The 21,197-nt window shown below is 38.4% G+C and overlaps 1 protein-coding gene across 6 annotated transcripts in view; it reads left to right on the top strand.

Moving 5' to 3' along the window:
* Positions 1-21,197, top strand: part of epha3 (eph receptor A3) — a 90,626-nt gene that overhangs the window by 2,825 nt on the left and 66,604 nt on the right. For 4 of the 6 annotated variants that reach the window (XM_017423855.3, XM_017423860.3, XM_017423859.3 and 1 more), the window contains exons 2-4: positions 6,114-6,178; positions 14,604-14,615; positions 15,420-16,080. In XM_017423855.3, the coding sequence (XP_017279344.1) occupies positions 6,114-6,178; positions 14,604-14,615; positions 15,420-16,080 (738 nt within the window). The remainder of the gene's footprint in view (positions 1-6,113; positions 6,179-14,603; positions 14,616-15,419; positions 16,081-21,197) is intronic. The other 2 variants (XM_017423858.3, XM_037976043.1) reach the window with 1 other exon arrangement.

The following is a 21,197-nucleotide window of genomic DNA, read 5'->3' as shown; positions in this document are numbered from 1 at the left end:
TTATCTAATTATTTTTTACAGCTTGCAGCTCTATAGGTTGTTTTTTTAAACTTTACGGAATAAATATCGTAATTACAAACATCTGAAGAGAAAGACTTTCACGGAAAACAAACCTCGGCTTTTACAGGATAATGAAAAGCTTGTGTTTTGTTTTCCCTCCACATTAACAGCCCCTGGAAAGGAAAACAGAGGTTTTATCCTGTTTTATTTAGTGTCTCGACCTTATTTTTATTCCCTCCCCGGCCTTCATTAGGTCGCCACGGTCTAGTTAAAACTTTTGTGAAACGTTTACATGATTACATTAGAGGCGGAGATTAAGGTTTTTTTCTTCTTTCTTTTGTACTTTGAACCGACATTAGATATCTTCGTTTCTCCGTGGCTCACAGAGAAGCGTCTGAAGTTGTGAAGTGGTGGAGCCTGACCTAACTCAGGCCCGCCGCGGGACGCCAGGAGGCCGCGGGTATTTTTAGCTGCTCGGCCCGGGGAGCCAGGGGAGCCCGGTGCTGCAGGCCCGATGGGGCGGACTGAGGGAGCTCAACACCACCCCACGTTCTGTACAAGTGCTGCAGGCCCATATTTCCATGAGAGGGCTGACCAGACACTGAGCTGAGGATGAAGACTGGCATCTTCAGCCCCACAGCATGTGTTCATAGCTTTAGGGTTGTGTATATGTGTGTTTCTGTGTGTGTGTGTGGTGAGAAATATGATTATACAAGGTGTGGAGGAATATGTCTTTATGGCAGTTATTCTGTGTGAACAGTAAGCAAGGCATAAGGATGAGAGTAGATGATGAAGAAAGAAAGAAAGAAAGAAAGAAAGAAAGAAAGAAGAATGGGGACAGAGGGGCTGGGCAAGCAGCAGAAACATCAGACAGAGTGACTCTGCTCCTGAATAATTCATAATGGGAGGTGAACACTTCACCCTTTAACACAGACACAAGTCACCTCGCTTTGCCTGCACTGCGGCCTGCCAACCTTCACATGCTCAGGCTGCAAAGAAAGGAAAAACACACACTTACACACACTCTATTCTATTCTGTTCTATTCTGCTTTGGTGCCTGATCAGACTATTCATCTAACATCTTGATTCTGTGAAAGGTTCTCTTAAAAAAAAAAAAGTGCTGGAAAATCAGCGGCAGCGGTGGCTACAAGCTGTAAATTATGAGAACACAGACATCAAAATAAGTGCACTCCGTACGTGCCTGCACTCCAGTGCCTAACATATGCCAAGTGATACTAGACATATGATTATACAGCAAGCACAATCATCATATATCTCTTGTCACTGACTACTTCCATTTGTCAGGTTCAGTTTACGTGTGTGGGTTCCAGATGGGGGTCTTGGTTTGCTTTATATATTGATTCACCTGTTTCCACCTCTGATGTTTCGCTCCCTCTTAGACAGGCTGGCTGAGTTTGCTATTAATACTCCCGTTTAGAGGCATTCCCTGATGAGGCAGTGGCTATATTCTTCGCTGACGTTAGCTTGCTAACTGACTGCGTGCATGGGTGAGTGAGAGAGAGAGAGATGGCAGGAGGAAGGGAAGACTATGGGTAAATGTTTGTTTGCTTTTATTTTGCTTTTTCTTGAGTGCGCATGCGTAGTGAGTGGCACACGTTTCACTGAGACTTGGAAAGAGCTAACAAATGTGTGTAGCTGTCCTTTAAATTCAAGCATGTTGTGTGTTTGCATCACTTTGACACATCTTTATTGATATGAAGTTGTTTCTTGGATGAGGATAGTGTGTTTTTGTGTTTGTATGTGTGGTTTTTTGAGGGCATTTGTGGGTGCTGATTTCTCAAGCCAAGTGCAGCTGGAGGGGACTTTTCCCTTGCGATATGAGAGCTGCCTAATTTTCTGCTCTCAAATTCCTTCGCTCGGCTCAATTTGAGTGGTGGGCTCGGCTCGTTGAGAAATGTAAATTGGAAGCAATGGCCCTGGATGCTAAGCTGCTATTATCTGACATGAACAGATAGTTTCATTAGACTCTAATAGTAATGTGTCTACCGCCTCTCAACTGGCTGAGTGGTGGAGCATGGCTGTGGCTCAGGTGAGCATCAATTTAGCAGCTTTGGAAGCCTAGAATAGGATAATCTATATGTGTTTCTGCCTTTTATGGGTTATTTTTGTGGCCTTATCTGCTAATATTTATCAGATGGGCCCATAAAAACGTGATGGTTATTATCTAAACTCTACAAACAGATTGGCTCTCATGACTCATATGACTCAGTCCACATGTTCGGGGTGAATTTTGTGGTCCTGGTGGTCAACTATTTTCTTTAACCTGAGGTGTGTACTTTCTAATTCACTAAAAAGTTTGAACAGGAAAATGCAAGGAGAATGTATTCCTCATATTTTCACAGTGAATGGAGTCCTGGTTGCAGGGCTCAACTGCACTGCTGCTTCATCGCAGTGCAATTGTGCTCCTGCTTGGCTAAATATGCATTTAGGTGTGCACTTGTTTGTGCACATATAGATGTTGCTCAATTGACTCTCAGCAGAATGAGGTAAAATGAGATGAGTCTTTTTTTTTTTTTTTGGAACAATAGACGATGTTACTGAGCATTTCTCATTTAGGTTTATCATGCGTGAATGGCTGTTTGTCTCGTTTGTCTCTGTGTGGCTCTGTGATGGGCTTGCAACCTGTCCAGGTGTACCTTGCCTTTCGCACAGTGTCTGCTGGAGATTATAGACTCCAGCTCCTCACGACCCGGAAAGGAGAAGCGGTAAAAAATAATGAATGGATGGATGATACGTGAATGGTCAGTGGCCATATTGAAATGGTTGGCTCCAATAGATAATTGGTTGTAGAAGAACATCCAGTCATTGTTTCCTGAATGTTTCATTCAAATCTTTCCAGGTTCATTATAAATTTAGCTAACAGGCAAACAGAGTTCATTTCATATAGTTAATGGAAAATATTTAAACAAAACCTCATTTAGTATTTCAGTATTCAAGATGTGTTGGAGATCAGTCTCAGTTACTACCACGCCAAAATTTAACTCAATATCTGGGTACTCTGGAATTGACTGTGTTATAGTAATTTTATGGTTTTTAGATCTCAGTTGTTTATGACAAATGGTGGCACGGCGAAGAGGTGTCTAGAGCTGTTGACTCACAGCAAAAAGGTTACAGGATTGCAGTCGTTCTGTGTGGAGTTTGGGCCTTTTCCCCGTCCCTGCTTGGGTTTTCTCCTGTTTCCTTCTACTAACCAAAAACATGAATGTTAGGTCATTTGGTAACTCTAAAATGTCCCTAGATGTGAAAGATTGTGATTGGCCGTTTGTCTCATTTGTCTCTATGTGGCCCTGTGATGGACTTGCGACCGGTCCACGTGTACCCCGCCTGCTTCCCCACCATCCTAAATGAAAAAAAAAGTCAAAGAAAATGGATGGGTTGTTGTGGCAACCATCTTTAATCAAGCTGACTCCAAACATTAATCAGTTGTAGATGTGCATCTAAAGATTACTTTCTGCAAGTTTAATTAAAACTTGTCCAGTGGTTTATGAGCAAGGAAATACATTCACCTTTTGGCCACAGGTTAATATTAAACATATGTTTTTAGACACAAGTCCTGCTCATGATATAGTTGTTATACTTACGCCCTCCAGAATTTTAAAGTTTTTTTTTCCTTCACACTAGAAGCTAGAGGCATATGCAGCCTATTGTTTTATTTGTTTATCCTTTGAGAAACAAAAAAATGACAAGTGATCAGAATAAATATTTACACATCGTCAAGATAGTACATTTTTTTCAACACATTTCAGTCTAATTTATTTTAGCTGCTTGAAATAAAAATACTAAGAAACTTTATGAGCATTTGAAACTTTTGTGTTTTTTATCAAATCTAGTACAAAACTGTTCTTGACTGCTCAAATCAGGGCTTTCATCAAGTCTGAAAATCGTCATATTATCTTTAATGTTCCATACTGATAGTTAATTTCAATGGCAATCATTCACTCCACAGCTGTGTTTACACTTGAAACCTTAAATTTGCTTTTGAGTTTCAGAAAGATGCTGCATGTCAGAGACAGTTTAGTCAACATACCCATCAGTGTTCATGGCAGTTGCATTTTGTACTTTTTACCTCCAGTTTGGGCTGCAGATTTGCTATCAGCATCACTTTAAAACATCAGACATATACTGCGCTGCTGACATGACTTTAGTTCGCTGTTGGAAACCCGTTTTCCAAAGTCTCAGCTTGCATCATAATGCTACCGAGCTTATTGTCTTACGTGTCCTTTGCCATATTAGACATGGATTTACTCTGTCTGCAGCTTGATGTCTGTTTGAAAAGAGTGAATTCCTGGTAGCACACACACAACTTTATTTTCAGTTAATATAAATTGATTTATACTTTGGTCTGAGTGTGGCCAATTCAATTTTTGACCACCTCTGAACTGGTTTATTGCATTTGAATTTGGATTTGAAGCGGCTTTGCTTTACCTGGTTACAGTTCAATCACCATGAATGAGTTTGCAGCTAGGTAGAGCAGACCTTAGATGGATCAAAAGCACGAGTCCTTGAAAATAAACATGTCTTCTGGTTTTTCTGCTGTCTGTATTTTCTTAGGGGGGGAAAAATGTCTGTGTTCTCTGTTAGAAACTGCTAAATCCAGAATTTGTGCATTTTAAACTCTGTTTTCTCAAAAGAAAAAGTATCCAGTAATGCAAGAGTTTTGTCTTCAATGAAACTGGAAGAATTTATTTGATAAAAAGACCCTGTTCCTGGATAGCCTTATTTATTGTTTTCAACTGCATTTTGAATAAAAAAGGATGCCTCTTTAGTTTTTTTTCTAAGTTCTATATTCGAAGATGCTAATGTGAACACATCCCAAAATCATTCTTAAACCCACATTTACCAAGTTAATATGAAAACTTTGAAATGAATTGGAGTACCAATCTGTAAACAAAGAGTTTCAACATTTCTATTTAATCATCAATAAGGTACAATCTCACTGGGCTGTGACTGGTGGAGAGTAGGTAGTGACTCAAAATTGCAGAAAATACTAATTTTTTTGTCTCACTGAGTTCTGAGTGTTTGCGTCCAGTCACACAACCAGTTTTTGAAAATTACAATTTAGTTTTGTGAGCATGGCTTGTAAAATTGCATTCTTTTGCACATATTTTGTTGCTCACCTTTGCCCACATCGTCTCTGCCTCTGTTCACTTTGTACCCACGTTTGCAGTTTTCCTCCATGTTTATGGTTTAATATACTGGAGTACCCTTTTGAAAATAAGATCTTTTATTAAAATTTATCATTGGAGTGTTTTTTAGACCTAGCTTTCTGCTTCCATACAGGTGTTAAAATTCATTCTATAACTGGGTTGGAGATGTTTGTGACAAGTTTGGAAAGTGTTCAAGACTGGCCCAAGATCCCTGTAAAAACTTTGTGACTATTTGAAGTAGAGAAATACTCACACAAAAATTTAGAACATGTTCAAAATTTAAGCAACAAAACTGCGCACCTCTGTGACTCAAGTGAGGAAATTGAGAAGCCTGTGAAAGCCTTGAGACTGTTGCAAATGCCATTTGCCATCTAGTTGCAGCGTAGTGACACACTACCTGTAGCAACAAGCTCAATGTCCATCCCACCACATGGAACAGATTCCTTCAGTTCAGTCAACCAAAGTCTGTAGAAATGTTGAATACTTTTTCTTCCTGTTGTAATTTTGTTCAGGAATGTTCCAAAATTCAGTTGAGTTGTTCTGTTTGACTGTGCTTCAGTTAATCAGAGTGAAGACATTTTTTGAAACTAAAAGTTTTGGATCTAAAGTTGTTAAAGCGTTGTTTGAGGGTGAAAGTTTAGTTTTTCTGATAAGATTTTAAGTGGGTAAGGTGACAGTTAAGGTAAAGGTGGGTTTAGGCACTCTATGTTGGAAAATGTTGAGGCAAAATATATAAACTGCATTTCATTAATAATAGTCATAGAAACATGGCATGCCGTGGCACATTTGAGTGTGTGTGTGTGTGTGGCAGCTGAGTAAATAGTCATGATCGGTGCTTGAGGTTGGAGATTCCTCCTGTGGGATTAAATGAAGGCTAATTGGGGCTAACAAGAAATATTCACTCATTTGTTGTGTTTTTTATTCTCCTTTTCCTTCTCACCGCAGTTAACCTGTTAGACTCGAAAGCAAGCCAAGGGGAGTTAGGATGGATTTCCTACCCTTCACATGGGGTGAGTATACAGTGAATACATTTATCTTTGTGAGACAAAAACACTAACATCAACTGCTTGTAGGAAATCTTGATTTTTAGACTCAAGTGGTTCTCACTCTGGTATTTTGAACTATTGAGTCAAGTGCAGATTAACCCACTTTTTAGATGTTTTTGTCTGTTCTTCATCTTACAGGTTAAAGGTTAAGTATTCAGTGTGCCATATGGTTAAGATACTTAAGGGAAACTGCACTGCATTCATGTGTGGTTGTTTGTATATTTGAGTCTGTGAGTGTTTCAAGACAGATTAAGGCATTAAAGAAGTGTGGGCTGTCAGCCTAAAACCATCCTCATCAGACTTTGGATAAGATTGCGGCTTTTGTAGAAAATATCACATAAAAAATACACTCATAGCATTTACTGATGCATGTGAACTTTATAATTCCATTTCTGACATTCCATTTTTCAACCCATTTGTGGAACATTATGCACTACTTTATTACATCGAGTTTTTTAAGTAAGACACTACCAGTCAAAACATTTTCATTATTGAGATCTAGGACTAAAGTTTCATTACAAATCTTCTTGATGGATAGTTATTGCTAACTTTAAATAAACACAGACATGTAGGTGTTTATTTTATCAAAAATTGTCTAGTGAATATAACTATATGGGTACAAAGAAATATGGAATTAAAAAAAAGTTATACTAAAATGTTTCTAAGTCTAAATAAATAATCTTAAAAAGTGATCAGAGTTACAATAGTCATAGTTTTAAAAATGTAGAGAATTTTATCGCAATTTTTTAAGCTTCTTTATCAATAGGATTTTTTTATAGTTTGACCAAGAAAACACCAAAATTCAATTCACTACTAAATGAAAATGTATAGGGATCAAATTTGTCCAAAATTTGCCCTTTAACCAATAACATAAACCTACATTTTTATTTAAAAAAAAAATGAAGTTCAAAAATAAAATTTAGCCACAAAATATTTATTCCTATGTAATCAAGTTAATGACTTTTATTGTTATATCTTAGCAAAAACCATTACATTTTTGTTTGTAATGTTTACCCTTAAGTAAGTTTGTGAATACTAACTTGTAAATCAATAAAAAAAGACTTCTCAAACATGTTTGATCATTTTACTGTTTGAGAAACCTGTCAAACATTTTAAATGATTACATTTAAATTTATCTCGACCCCTTTTTTAATATAAATGTAAGATTTTACAAAGCAAACCAGTAACAAATGCAGGGATATTCTACATTTTAGGAATGAAAGAAAAAAAAATCTGCAGTCTCTTTCATGTGTGAGTCTCTCTTTCCTACCAAAACCCTTTGGTGGGCTCTTGTTCAGTGTTTATTTGTCTAACTAGTTAGACTGCTGCGCCTCTGGGCTGGCCCGCTGTCATCCCCCCTGTCTTTCTCTCTCCTACTCTCACGCACACACACAAACTCACAGCCACACAAACACTATTCCTCCTTTTTCGTTTATTAAGTGTTAGAATTACTCCTTGGCAGTGGCTTAAGGTAATCCAGTCATTTGTTCCATTGGGCTGCCAAATCTTGTTTCCCTCGGCCGTATACAGCCCTGGCACCATGAGAGCATGCTGAGTTTCTTTTTTCTTTGTGAGGCTGAACCACATAGAAAAAAAAAATGAATTAAAACAAAACAAAACAAAAAAAACCTTAAGTTATTTTTTTTAGATGCATTTTGTCTAAAGACGAGAGGAGACTCCATGATCACAATCGTGTGACCAATTGACAGATGAGATTGATGCTGATTGTGCTGAGTGAATTATTTTCACATGTGAGGGCCTAGGAAAATCTGCACCAATATGGGTGCTTGATCCAGCACTGCACATTGGAATGTGTGATGGAGGTTATGCAGTTAGCAGAGATATCTGTCTTATTTCAAGTTTTCCTCTTTGAACCAGTTTGGGGTTCAAAGTTTGACTCCAGAGAGGAAGAGATGGGAATGGGAGAAGGATCAAAACAATGAGGTGAAAGGACGACGAGAGTGAAAAGAATACCATAAGAAAAGGTGATAGAAGGCGGAAGAGGAACGAGTGAGAGAGACACATACACAGACAGATAATGCTGATGATCAAGTCCTCAAGGTGAATCATCTGTAATTACTCACGTCATCCACTGACTGCGCTCCGATAAGCAGCATGCCCTGAGAGACCGCTACTCACAAATGATGTCTCATAATGTGTGGCAATGGCACAGAGCCCTCTTTGTCTCTGTCACACATGCATTCACATACAAACACTCATTCACGCTGATGGAGAGGCTGCGGCTATTGGCCTACTGAGACACAACATGCTCCGGTCAGAACAAATTAAGAGCTTAGCCTGCCCAGGATGTTCACTCGGGAGCCACCGAATGGACTGATGGGGTGTGTGCCTGTGTGTTTGAGTGCGTTTGATCCAGATATACTGTTATCTGTCTGGGAGGCAGGCTGATTTCTTTGCAGTATCCAGGGGGCTTAACCCATCACTAAAGACTGTTAAAGATTACATTCTCGCATGCTTTGAAAGCATTCTGGAGCAACAAACCAACACCCCAGACACCCGCTCTGCATGCAGAATAGAATTAATGGGTACATACAAAGTGAAGTACATTCTTCACAGCAACAGGGAATACAACAAAGCTGTCTTTGCCAGGAACTTTGCCTATTGCAACAGTATTGTAAATCTGCATTTATGTTCCTACTCACTTTCACTCATTTTCTGTACTCGCCTAATCTAGTTTAGGGTTGTGGGGGCGCTAGTGGACCTATACAGTAGTCAACAGGAGAGGTCTGGGGTAACACAGACAGAGACACATACGACAAACCATGAATAAACAGACTCATACCTAAAGTGAGTTTAGAATTGCCAATGAACCTAACATGCAAGTTTTGGGAGGAAACTGGAGTAACTGAAGAAATCTCACACATGCATGGGACAAACTTGCCCCAGAAAGGCCTGGGCTAACCAAAATTAGGTTATGAGACCATCTCATAGTGAGGCAATAATGCTGATTACTATTGCTGGGCAACTTTTCATTTATGCCCATCAATATGAATTTATTGTAAATAAGGTAATCAAGCAATCAATGAACTTTATTTCTTTAGCATGTTTTAAAAACCACAGGGGTAGCCAAAGTGCTGTACAATAAGGTAAAAATAGATTAAGACAATAAGAAAAGAAACATACAAAACATACACATACCAGGTTCACAGCAGGTGTGTTTCAAGGTGCCATACAAGCCAAAATCAGTGTTTATAAGAGATTTAAATAGAGGAAGAGATGAGGCCTGTCTGACACTCAAGGGGTACATTGTTCCAGAGCTTGGGAGCAACAGCAGCAAATGTTCTGTCTCCTCTGAGCTTCAGCCTTATTTTAGGGACTGTCAGCAGCAACCAATCAGCTGATCTTAGGGATCGGAGTGGGCAGTAAAGCTGAAGCAACTCAGGTATATATGGTGGTGCAAGGTTATTCAAGCATTTAAAAACAAATGACAGAAGCTTAAAATTAATTCTGTAGTGCACAGGGAGCCAATGAAAGGATGCCAAGATGGAAGTAGTATGCTCGCACCTACGACCCGAGTTAAGAGGCGAGCAGCAGAGTTCTGAACAAGGTGCAGATGGGCAAGAGAGATTTGGGTAATGCCTACATACAGTGCATTACAGTAGTCGAGACGAGCTGTGATTAAAGCCTGGATTAATTTCTCCAAGTGCTTGCTAAGATTGGTTTCACCTTTGATATTTTCCAAAGTTAATAAAAACTTTTCTGAACAACACTGCTGATCTGTTTTTCAAATTTAAAATCAGACTCAAACCTCACCCCCAGATTGGTGACACAGTCCGTGAGATAAAATGACATTGAGCCAAGAACTACACTGGGAGAGGAACAGCAACTCAGTCCACACAACATAAATTCTGTCTTGTTCTCGTTTAGTTTAAGGAAGTTAAAAGAAAACCATGCTTTAATATCATTAAGACAGTGTGTTGTTTTGTGACGAGGGAAAATAGATCTGGGAATCATCATGATGTGTAGTTGGTGGAAAAATAAATGGTTCATCGTCATTAGGATGTGAAGTAACTTTTTTCACACAGGCAAGCCAGAGTAGAATTGCTGTAGACGATATCCAGAGGACAGCTGTCCATCATATTGACAGGGCTTTGTCCCAGGTGTAAACAAAGGAAACATAAAGCAAGGATGCATGCTGAAACATTTTGCTGCAGTACAGATAAATAAGTAGTTGTCCAACATAGTTGACATGCTCCAAACAAAACGCTTCAATTCCCTCTACTAACTTTTTGCATTGCCTTCCCTTCTGTGCACTCTACCAATGTGCCGCACTAGCATTTTTCCAGTTGTGAGAATATGTCTCACACAGGCCATTTTCTCCAATCTAGTATGTCTAAGATTTGGCAGTTGTGTACAAAGATTAAGTCATAAAGACGCTGTCAGAGAGCTTCTGTATTTCTGGCATCCTTAAGTTACTGTTTTTGGTTTGTCTCTGAGCAGAACATTTAAACAGAAATCTATAGGGATGTCCCAAGCCAACTACAAGAATCAAATCACAGTATAGATCAAGATATTTTTTATTGATTGGTAACAGAGTAGCTGGCACTACAGAGCACCCTGCCGGCATCAAACATGGTACGTGGTGGCCATGGTGCTATAACAGTTACATGTATTGATACAGAGTTAAACAAAATAAATTTGATTGAGTAATCAGACCAGATATCAGCAAATAGCTCAGTCATACACAACTCAATCACTTCTTTCTTTCCCTCTCCTATTCCCACTTCTCTCCCACCCTGCTGCTTTGCTGTCAGTCACATGACATGGTGCTGACATGAGATGTAAACACTCGAAGTGCTGGGCTAAACAGTAGCTGAGCAGAAGAGGCAGTTATGGCATGGAAAAAAATGAAAGTGAAGAAAATTTCTGTGGTGACAGAGCCAATGCAACTTTGTTTTTGCTGACAGAAAAACACTTTACCTGTGTGAAACGTTTTCTGATGACACAAGCAGTCATTATCTGTTAGCAGTGTTAGCCTCAAAGCAGCTAGCAACACATATTTTTAAAGCAGCATCATCTGAAGCCTAATTAAGAGAATTATACTTACACAGAATTAGACTCATCTTGTTCATCATGAATGGAGATGATGATACAGCCTGACTGAAAGAGTATAAAGAACTATTCCCAACACTCTTGATCAAAACATCCATAGTAGTTAGCAATACAAAGTTGAAATAGCTTAAAAGAAAAGAGGAGAGTGTGAAAATATGAACCAAAGCTATTTTAATCAATATGTGCTTCTGACCTTCCAGATTTTTTTAAGATTAAAAAACACGTAGGCTTGCTTAGTATTTGCTGTAAATGCCTTAGTGTTTAGATACAATCCTGTTCTGCTGCTAATGAGTATTTACTAATTTATTTAAAATCTAGGACACCTTCCCAAATGGCACATCAGGTTATGTATCCAAACTAGTGATATTCAATCTATAATTGAATATATCATTAGAGCCTAAACTTTGTCTTTGATGATGTTAATTCAATCATCAAAGGCATCATCAAGCTGTCTTTTAATCTTAAGCCACAATCAAACTCCTTTTCATTTAATCATCTTCAAACTCAACAATGCAATTAGCTGGATTATCAGTAACATGGCAAGGTACACAATGGTTTTAAAAGCAGGTAAGAAAAACAGAGGTATATTTCCTGGACTTATTTGTAAAATTATTATATTTTTAAAGAATAAAAACACTGAATTGTAAGATAAGTTTAGTTACACTTTAAACAGAGGGTGATCAATCTTGTTTGCTAATCAGTCTCAGTTGCATCTGAGTGCCATGTCACCCTATCCTGATCCATAGAACAGTCCATTAACAATCATTGACCTGAATATCTTTGAAAGAGGTGAATTACTGTGCTGACTCAGTGTCTCTGAGACGTGCTTGCTGCCTTAGCTATGTCTTGAAAAGCTCAGGTTACCACACTTAATTTTACTGTTCTTTTAGCTGCTTCACCTACAGCACAGATCAGAGAAACCAGGGGCTGCATCATACCAACCAGTGGGCCAGCTGTGACCATCAAGGGTCAGGGTCAAAGGTCAAAAGAACGAGTGTAGGGTCCTTGTGTTGTTATATATCAATTAGGGTGCAAGGGGAGGGGAGTTACACCACCCTGGAGAAAAACAAGGGGGAGTCTGCTCACTTATTTACCTTTATTTATTCTAGTTGACATACAGCCTAGCACATTCCCAGAGGGAGTTTCATAAGCTGGTGGAACAACTTGCTGAAGTAACAAATAACGTCAAACTGAGAATGTTCGCTCTGCATAAAAAACAAATAATTGTTTTAATTATCATATTTACTGTGGTACACCCATGATAAAATTTTGCCATCTTTTCTAAGATAAGATGAAGTATAATTATTACAAGCACAGCTACACAGAGATCAAACGCTCTGCATAGTAGATTTGTTTTTTGCAAAGTTCAAACTTGGGTGGCCTACAGCAAAAAGTAAACAGCATTTTGTAAGATTTGCTGTATTGTCAATCCACTTTGCATTCTACTCTCTGGACATAAAATTGTATAGAGAAACTAGATCTATTTGTACAAAAGCCTGCAGCTCTCACAACAATCCACATGAATACACTCTTTTATTAACAAAATTTGAGATTTTACATGTAAAAAAGTAATTATTGTATCTGAATCATGTTTGGTGAAGTAGTCAGTTTGTGCAGCTCTATACTGCTCTAATCATTTTAGCTTTGCATAGGATGCTTAGTGACTTGCAGGTTCATATTTATGACCTAATTTGGCCTCTTTACTGGGTGGCAGGAGCAATTCTTTATTGTGAATTTCATTCTGAGGAAAGGAAGGAAGGCAAAAGAAAGCCAGATTTGGCAAGTATGGCTGGCTATGAGCTGTAGCACATTATGAAAAAAAAGTCTGAACGCACGCAGCTAAAATCATGGGACTGATTCAAAATGCACAACCACATGAAAAGTGAAGAAGATGACTTGCATGCTATTGGTCACGCTCCTGACCAGTAGAAGTCTTCTATTTAGTCTTGAGGTTGAAGCTGAAGGCTCAACTCACAATTTTGATGTTTTCTCTCTGAGAATGCTTGAGTTCCATCATAAAATTGCAAGAGTGAACACTCAAGTCTGAACTGGAAATCCAGAGAGCATTCCAAAAGCAATAGCAGAAACACTAGAGGCAGCAGCGAAAGGTGATTACTTCAGCAGGAGGAGCGGCCAAATTTAAATTTCAAAAAAGTTTTGGCTATTTGTAGAGGCTGTCTCACACTTTTTAATCTCATCTTGTCAGACATAAAGCCAGCAGCTCAATATGGCTATTCTCAGGGTTTGTGAAACACAATCAGTTTTGATGCAATCTTTGGCATAGCAATGAGGATTTTGACCCAAATAAACTGGTCATAAATTTAACCACCCCTGAAACAACAATACAGTTGGTCTGGTCTGCTATATAGATAGATTCTCAAAGAATCCTGAAATTGGTTAAAAACATTGCAAAGTTTGTTGAAAAGGGGAAATAAATATTTCTAGTACTATTTTTATTGTGCACTACTTCACAAACACATGTATTAATGCTAAAAAAAACTGTTTAGAAAACAAAACAAAACAAAAAAAATAAAATAAAAAATGCATTTTTGTCATCATTTTTGCACAAGTAGATTATCTTATCAAACACCATGTCAGCAGAGTCACTAATCACAGTGGCAGCTCCTGTCCTCCCATTGGTTTCTGTTGTATTAAAGTCTGTCAGCGAACCTTTTTGCCTGTCATCATGTCGTATTCTACTGGTATTTATAGCCAAGCTTTTAAACCTGTTAGTACAGTTAGGTGAAATATTAAGTTTAACCCCACTTTTCTATATTTAGTTTTACTGAAATCTCCAGTCATTTCCTTGTTAGTGTTAGAGCTTTAGGGAGCTTTGACTGCTTTCTGATGAATGAGGCGATGCCAAAGAAACCATGACAGAGAGAAACTAAACACCAGTGGAATCGCTCATTTTCAAGTTTTCCTTTCATTTTGTTTCTCTCTGCTCTTCCTTTCACTTTATTTACTTTATTATATAATTGTATTATTGTCTGTGTTAATAGATAAGTTCTTGTGTGAAAGAAAACAGTAAACAGAGATTCAAACTAAACGCTGGTTATTCCTTCACAGCTCTATTTTCAAAAACACACACAAAAAAGAAAGATAAACAAAGCCTTCACCTAAACATTTACATGCATTCTGCCATTTTAACCACTGTTACAGGTGATTTTCCATTTCTCATTGCTGTGATTCAGTGTTGATTTGTCTAGACACCAAAACCAAAGAGCATGATCTTTGAATCTTCCCATCGTGTTGAATTCAAAAGAAATGACTCCGCTCTGTTTTTTTCCTCTCCTCTCTTTTTGCTTTCTCCCAGTGGAGGGAAAATGTAAGATAGACACGAACGTTCCTGGTATACACTCACATCTGTCTATACGTCGTAGCTTCTTTTGTTTCATAGTGGATTCAGCACGTTTCCTTTCAGTAGAAGTAGTACTGTGATGTAAATAACCAAGACTACAGCTTGAAAGTCCTCACTTTTAGAGAGAATAAAAGATCATGTTAGTAAAAGGGTGGAAAAGAAACACTATGAGATTTTTGTTAATATTTAACATTAATTAAGCAGCTTCACACAAATTTCATGATTTAAATAGGAAATCACACTTCATGGGTTTTCTTAGAGATATTTTCACAGCATTCTAATTGAGAAAACTTGGCTATGGCAGCAAATTTGCTTTTAATTAATTGGAGTAATTTACAAAAGATCTGGTAGTGTGATTTTTCACCCTTAAAGTGTTTATTAGATGCTTAGTATTCAGCAAGAGTGAATCTGGATCTAAATAATTTATCTCTGAATGCTTACTGGGTGGAGATAACTTTATTTTTCCCCTCCTGTCCCTCCTTTCTTTCCTCTTATTTCTCCTTTTCCAATTCCAAATCCCTACTTCTCTTCAACATTCTATGAATCTCATTGCTTTTGTTTTTGTCTGTTTTCATTGTGACTTACACCCTCATGTGTTTACTTTATATTTCACAACAATTTCTCATTACTTTTTTTTATTTCCAACATCTCATTTGTGAGTCTTCTAACCCCCTTCCCTTCATGTTTACTTCTTTATATCTCTGGTCTTTTTTTCCTCCTTGTCTCCCTCTGTTTCTCCTTTCGACCTCTCCTTCTTTTCATCTTTTCCAGTGGGAGGAAATCAGCGGGGTGGATGAGCACTACACTCCAATTAGGACCTTCCAGGTCTGCAATGTGATGGAGTACAGCCAGAACAACTGGCTTCGCACAAACTGGATCCCTCGACAGTCAGCAAGGAAGATCTATGTAGAGCTCAAGTTCACTCTGAGAGATTGCAACTCCATCCCATTGGTCCTGGGCACTTGTAAAGAGACCTTCAACCTTCTCTACCTGGAGAGCGATGATGACCAAGGAAGTCATTTCAGAGAGCATCAGTTCCTCAAGATTGACACTATTGCTGCTGATGAGAGTTTTACCCAAACAGACCTTGGAGATCGCATCCTCAAGCTCAATACTGAGGTGCGCGAGGTGGGCCCCTTGGCCAAGAAGGGCTTCTACCTGGCATTCCAGGATGTTGGTGCTTGTGTAGCTTTAGTTTCAGTTAGGGTTTACTTTAAAAAGTGCCCATATACTGTGAAAAATCTGGCCTCGTTTCCTGATACAGTTCCCATGGACTCACAGTCCTTGGTGGAGGTCAAAGGTTCATGTGTCAATCATTCTAAAGAGGAGGAACCTCCACGAATGTTCTGTAGCACAGATGGAGAATGGCTCGTACCTATTGGGAAGTGTCTGTGCAACCCAGGATATGAAGAGAGGAGCAGCACCTGCCAAAGTAAGTCCCTTTTGTTTCAATCATACTTTTTTTTGTTTATCAAATTTACCACCAGATTTGGTTTGTCATCTGTTAATTCTGCATGTTGTCTACATTTATTTTATGCCCCCTTTTCATCTATTCTCTTTTGGAGTCTATAGCCAAATCAAACATTCTCCAAGGTTGCAGAAATGCATTGTTTGATGTGAAGACTCTCACACTTCATATCTGTCAGCTTAAGAACTTTAATGTCAAACACCTAATCTCTGTGTGTATATTATGTGTGTGTTTCTGTGCATTCTGTACATGGGACTTTCAAACAAATCCAACAATCTCAGGGTGTCTTTGGATAGGTTGTCCGGTGTTGTCGATGTAGGTCCACATACGTGAATGATGTGATATCCAGCTCCTGCACCCAAGTGTGCAGCAAACAGTAATTCAGCAGTAATCAGTGACACTTCATCAGCTTTGGGAAGATCCTAGCCAGAACTACATTGATGGGTCAGATAAAAGAGTGGGTCGGAGTGGGTGGTGAATAATGAAATACTTGTGGTGATGATTGTGGGTGCTGTTGAAAGCACAAGTGGGTAGTCATTTGAGATGGCTGCTTTCATTGTCTGGTCATCATGACCATCCCGCCCGCTGCACAATCTGCACATATGCTTTAAAAGGGATTGATTTCTGTTGTTTCAACTTGGTTTTAGGACTAAACAAAAATGCCAAAATAGCTGTAATAGTTGAGCGATTTTCCCCAATTTTTTTAAACTACAAAACTTCTATAATGATAGATTGGCAATATTCATTTTATACTCAGTGTGATGGACTTTCATACAGAATATGGTGTCAATTGTAGAAGTTTTCACTAAATCCAAATATGTATTTATTAATTTATTTATTAAAGATATTTGCTTACTTAATGTTTTACTTGTTTGTTTTTGTTATTTGACTGAACAAAAGGGCCAAATAGCAGTAAAGAAAAAAATGTTCCAGTATAAGCACTACAGGACCTCATATTGTCTTTGTTGTGGAAGGTGGCTGTGTTCCACACGGCTCCATGTGGGTTCCTCAGTTCTTGGTTTCAGTGAGTTGCCCTCAGCTGAAACAGCCAGACACAGGATCCATTTGACAACACCACCTCTGCTCTGCTGATTTCCCACAGTGGCTTTAAAGTTAAAATGTGTCGAGGTTCAGAACCAAGAATTTACCGTTTAGCTTTCCCAGTTATTGTAGCTTGTCCCAAATGGTCCCTTGTTCATCAACTCTCTCCTCTCCAGAGGCATGCTCAGAGTTAATTAAAGATCAAAGGCAGTCTAACAGGTCAAGCCCCTGCTGTCAGGGCCAGGGGAGGCTCTTTTTCTGGAACTCTGGACTCCAGACAAGCCTAGCTCACTGCCCCAAAGTGAGGTCAATTTCAGTTGAAGCTGTCAGATGAAATAAAATATGATCATGAAAATAAAATATATATATATAACAAATATAAGGAAATATAGGTAATTCATTCATATAGTTTGAAATGCCATATCTGTGTCATGTCACAATTTCTTTCAGTGATGTTAATGAAAAAAAAAAAAAAGACTAAAACAGATTGATAATTTATTTGATCGCTGACAATTTGAGACCCCTCCCCCCAAATAATAAAAAAAAGCTGTTATAAGATGGTGTTATGCAGAAAAATTGGCAGATACAACAGATCTCTCTAATCAACACCACCCCACCCTACTCCCACAGACACACACACACTTACATACCTCTCCTATCACCTTCCAGTCACTTCCTGCCTCTCTGCAAATTGTGTGAATGTTTGGATGTATTTGACAATCTCTTATTAGTTTCAGAGTGGTCTAATGGACTCTAATAAGGTCTTATGTTTCCATGGAGTGGGACAGCTGCACCAACAGGCCCCCCAGCCCCCGTACGCAGCCGTCAGGGGCCCCATCGTGACGCTTGCTCTCCAGGCCCTCTGTGTTAACAGATAGATGGCTGAATGGGGTTAGGTCACCATACACACCGATGGCATAAGAAGATGAAAACATATTTACAAGACTACAGACAGCTTAAAGTGATGGAAACAGATGTTTAGGTGATGGTTTCTCAAGTATTTACATGACACAGACCTTCAAGTGAACACATCTTGGTCCCCAAAAGCTACCTCATCCATCCCATAAGTAAATGATTTTTTTTAACTTACAATTGCAGTTTTATTAAAATCTTGAAAAAAGTTTTTGTAAACACTCATTTTGTGACGTTCTTTTTGTTTGTTTTTACAAAGTATTTGTTCTCAGAGGATGAGTTTGTTCGTGTCTGTGGGCATGTGAGAACAGTTGCCTTTGTTTATACACCTAAGTGTGTTCAAGGGCTTTTTATAAAATACACTGGAGTATTAGATTGTCATTTTATTTATGGCTTGCAAATGTGTGTCTGTGTATGGGCAGAAAGGCTGGTGAAAACATAGATAATTTTATTTGTGGCTCTATTAAAAGAACATATGGATTTTGTTGGCTAAAGCAATGGCATGGCATGTTTAGGGTGCCTTTGTGTGAGTGTTTTTTTGTGTGCAGATGTATTCTTGGAAACGTGTCACTGATTTCATCCTTATCAGAATAGGCAGTGTTGTCAGGTTTATTTGTCAGGCAGAGAAACTCTGTGAGTTGATATGGAGTTTTTAAATCTGTACAACGTGTGTAGCAACTTCAGTCAACGTCTGGATTACTGTATGTTTTGTGAGCTGCCTATAGCCTTTCCACACAAATGTGAGGCGAGATTTAATCTTGCTAAGTCAGTCTTTCATCTGTCATTACAACAGACTGAAGCAGGTGAACTGACTCCTATCTAACATCATGTGTGAAATTCCAGCAACTCTAATTTGATCCTAAAACAGCAAACGGCTGCCTGTTTGTCAAAAGTGTGTGTATGGGCGTGGGCGTGTATGCATATGTGAGTGTGTGTGTGTGTGTGCAAGCAGCTGTTCTGTTGTATAGTGAGGAGAGACGCAGGTTTACATTCTTTGCTGGATTCATCAAGACACACAATCCTGAAACTTGCCAGAACCAAACTGCTCATTACACTACAGAATAAATCTTTATACTCAGACAATCACATATGCCTCAACTTGTCTCGGCTTTACTTGTCTGGATTACTTTCTTTTATCCCATTCTAAGTGGAGGAATAAAGACAGGCTGGCTCTGTAGACAAAACAATTGTTTGAATAAAAAGTCTTTTCAGACTAGCAAACATTTAGATGTTTTTTTTTTCTGTTGCCTGTTCTTCGTGAATGCAAATCGCCAGTTATTTTGTAACAATATGCATAATCTTTAATTATTTAGACACTAATTTTTAAAGAATATGTAATACTATATTATTAATAATAAAAATAAATAAATAAAATAGTTAAAAAGCGATATTTACAATCCCTATATTGAGAGTATCAGTCAGTCAGTGAATTGATTAATCAACTGTGATTTCAGTGGCTTCTGTAAAAACCAGTTACTAAGTTTGAAAGCACGTTCTTTTTTTTCCTTTAGTTTATTTTTAAAGACATCCTATGAATGCCTCTGGTTTGCTGCTGAGACAAGAATCTGAAACACTACATTTTAAATGAATTTCTAAAAGTTTCTTGAAAATGAAGATTGATTTTGTTATTGATATGTTGATTAGAGAGAGTCTAAAACAAGTTGTCTTTGATCACTGCACCAATCACAGGAAAGTGCTTTTTCTCTGTAGATTACTCCTTTTCCCTCGACCCAGGCTCTCTGCTCATCTCAGGGGCTGATGCTCTTGGCTGCTGGTTCAAAGCACTCAGTCCATCTCATGTCAAATGTTTTATATCACTCTTCACCCTCAAGCTTAAGTGATTTAGCTGCTGCCCTCATGCACAGAACTGCTTCGCTTTCAAGCAGTTATCTGAACTCATATTATACATTGTCACGCGAGCTTTCATCATCTTGAACAGTCATAAACTTAGACAGTCCAAACTGATTAAGTTTAGCTTTTGATTAAATAAGAAAAGTTTTGTTCAGTAATACTACGTGTGCCCACAGTAAATTAAATAGTCTCTTGTAATGTCATTAGGGTTATGAGTTTGTCTCTACATAAGCAGGTCGAACCACCATGTCTTGTCAGTTTTGTGATTTTAGTTTAGAACAAGTAATTAGTGGCTGAAAAGTATTTAACTCAAACTAACTTTTTAAAGCAATTAGTATTTATTAGTGTTTTATTACTGCTCTACTTAGTGTGTTTTCTTAGAGATTTAAAGTGGAGCACACATAATAAAAATTATTAAATACTTTAAGTATCAGTACAGAAAACCTGCACCCATGCAGACTATTTTCTTATGGTTTTCATTACACATATTTCTTTGTGTTCATGGTTTGTTGTATATTTTCCTGTCATATTGTTATGGTTGAGTGCTGTGAATGCATGGAGCTGTTGGCTCTCCTCCTGTCCATTGAAAGGACTCTGTTTGTTTTTGTTGGACATTATATAACCACCAGGCTCTCTCTCTCAAAAAAAGTCAGCTCTACACACACTTACAAACACTTTGAAATACACACACACACACAGCAGTGGTGCTGTCTGTCTTTCCCCTATGAATTGCAGTGATTGCAGTAACTATTTTTAGAGCTACATTGAACCAATACACATCATATCCGCTTTTTTTCCTGTCTGCATTTAAATATGTGTTTACATACAATAGAGTATAGGTACGTGTGTGTGTTGTTAACCTTTTGTATCCAGTTCAATGCATCCTCTGGGCTTTTGTTCCTTTTCTTATCAGTGCCTTGCGTTATACACTGTAGCTGGTTGCACTTACACAAGACGAGCAGTACAGTAGACTGTTACTGTTGGATAGCTGTTGTTAAATGATCCCACTCTTCCTGGTTGAGTGTCTTGGATTTCCAGCCCATATTTTTAAAATCAAGATTAGGCTGTCAGATCGGTGAAATCTACCCTTTGTGTTTGTGTGATCTGAGCATTACACATTACATGGCTCTGTTAAAACACTGCTATTCTGTTGCCTAAGTCTCCTCATCTCTTCTGTTGTCAGTTTAGTTTAGAGTAGAGGCTTTTGCTGCTGCAGCCCTTTGGCTGTGCACTCCCTGGCATTTAGCCTCCTTGGACCTGAAAAGGAGATGAGAAGC

The sequence above is a fragment of the Kryptolebias marmoratus genome, linkage group LG6, assembly GCF_001649575.2.
Source record: "Kryptolebias marmoratus isolate JLee-2015 linkage group LG6, ASM164957v2, whole genome shotgun sequence".
NCBI lineage: Eukaryota > Metazoa > Chordata > Actinopteri > Cyprinodontiformes > Rivulidae > Kryptolebias > Kryptolebias marmoratus.
The sequence above is the reverse complement of the archived record's forward strand: the minus strand, read 5'-3'. Positions and strand labels throughout refer to the sequence as shown.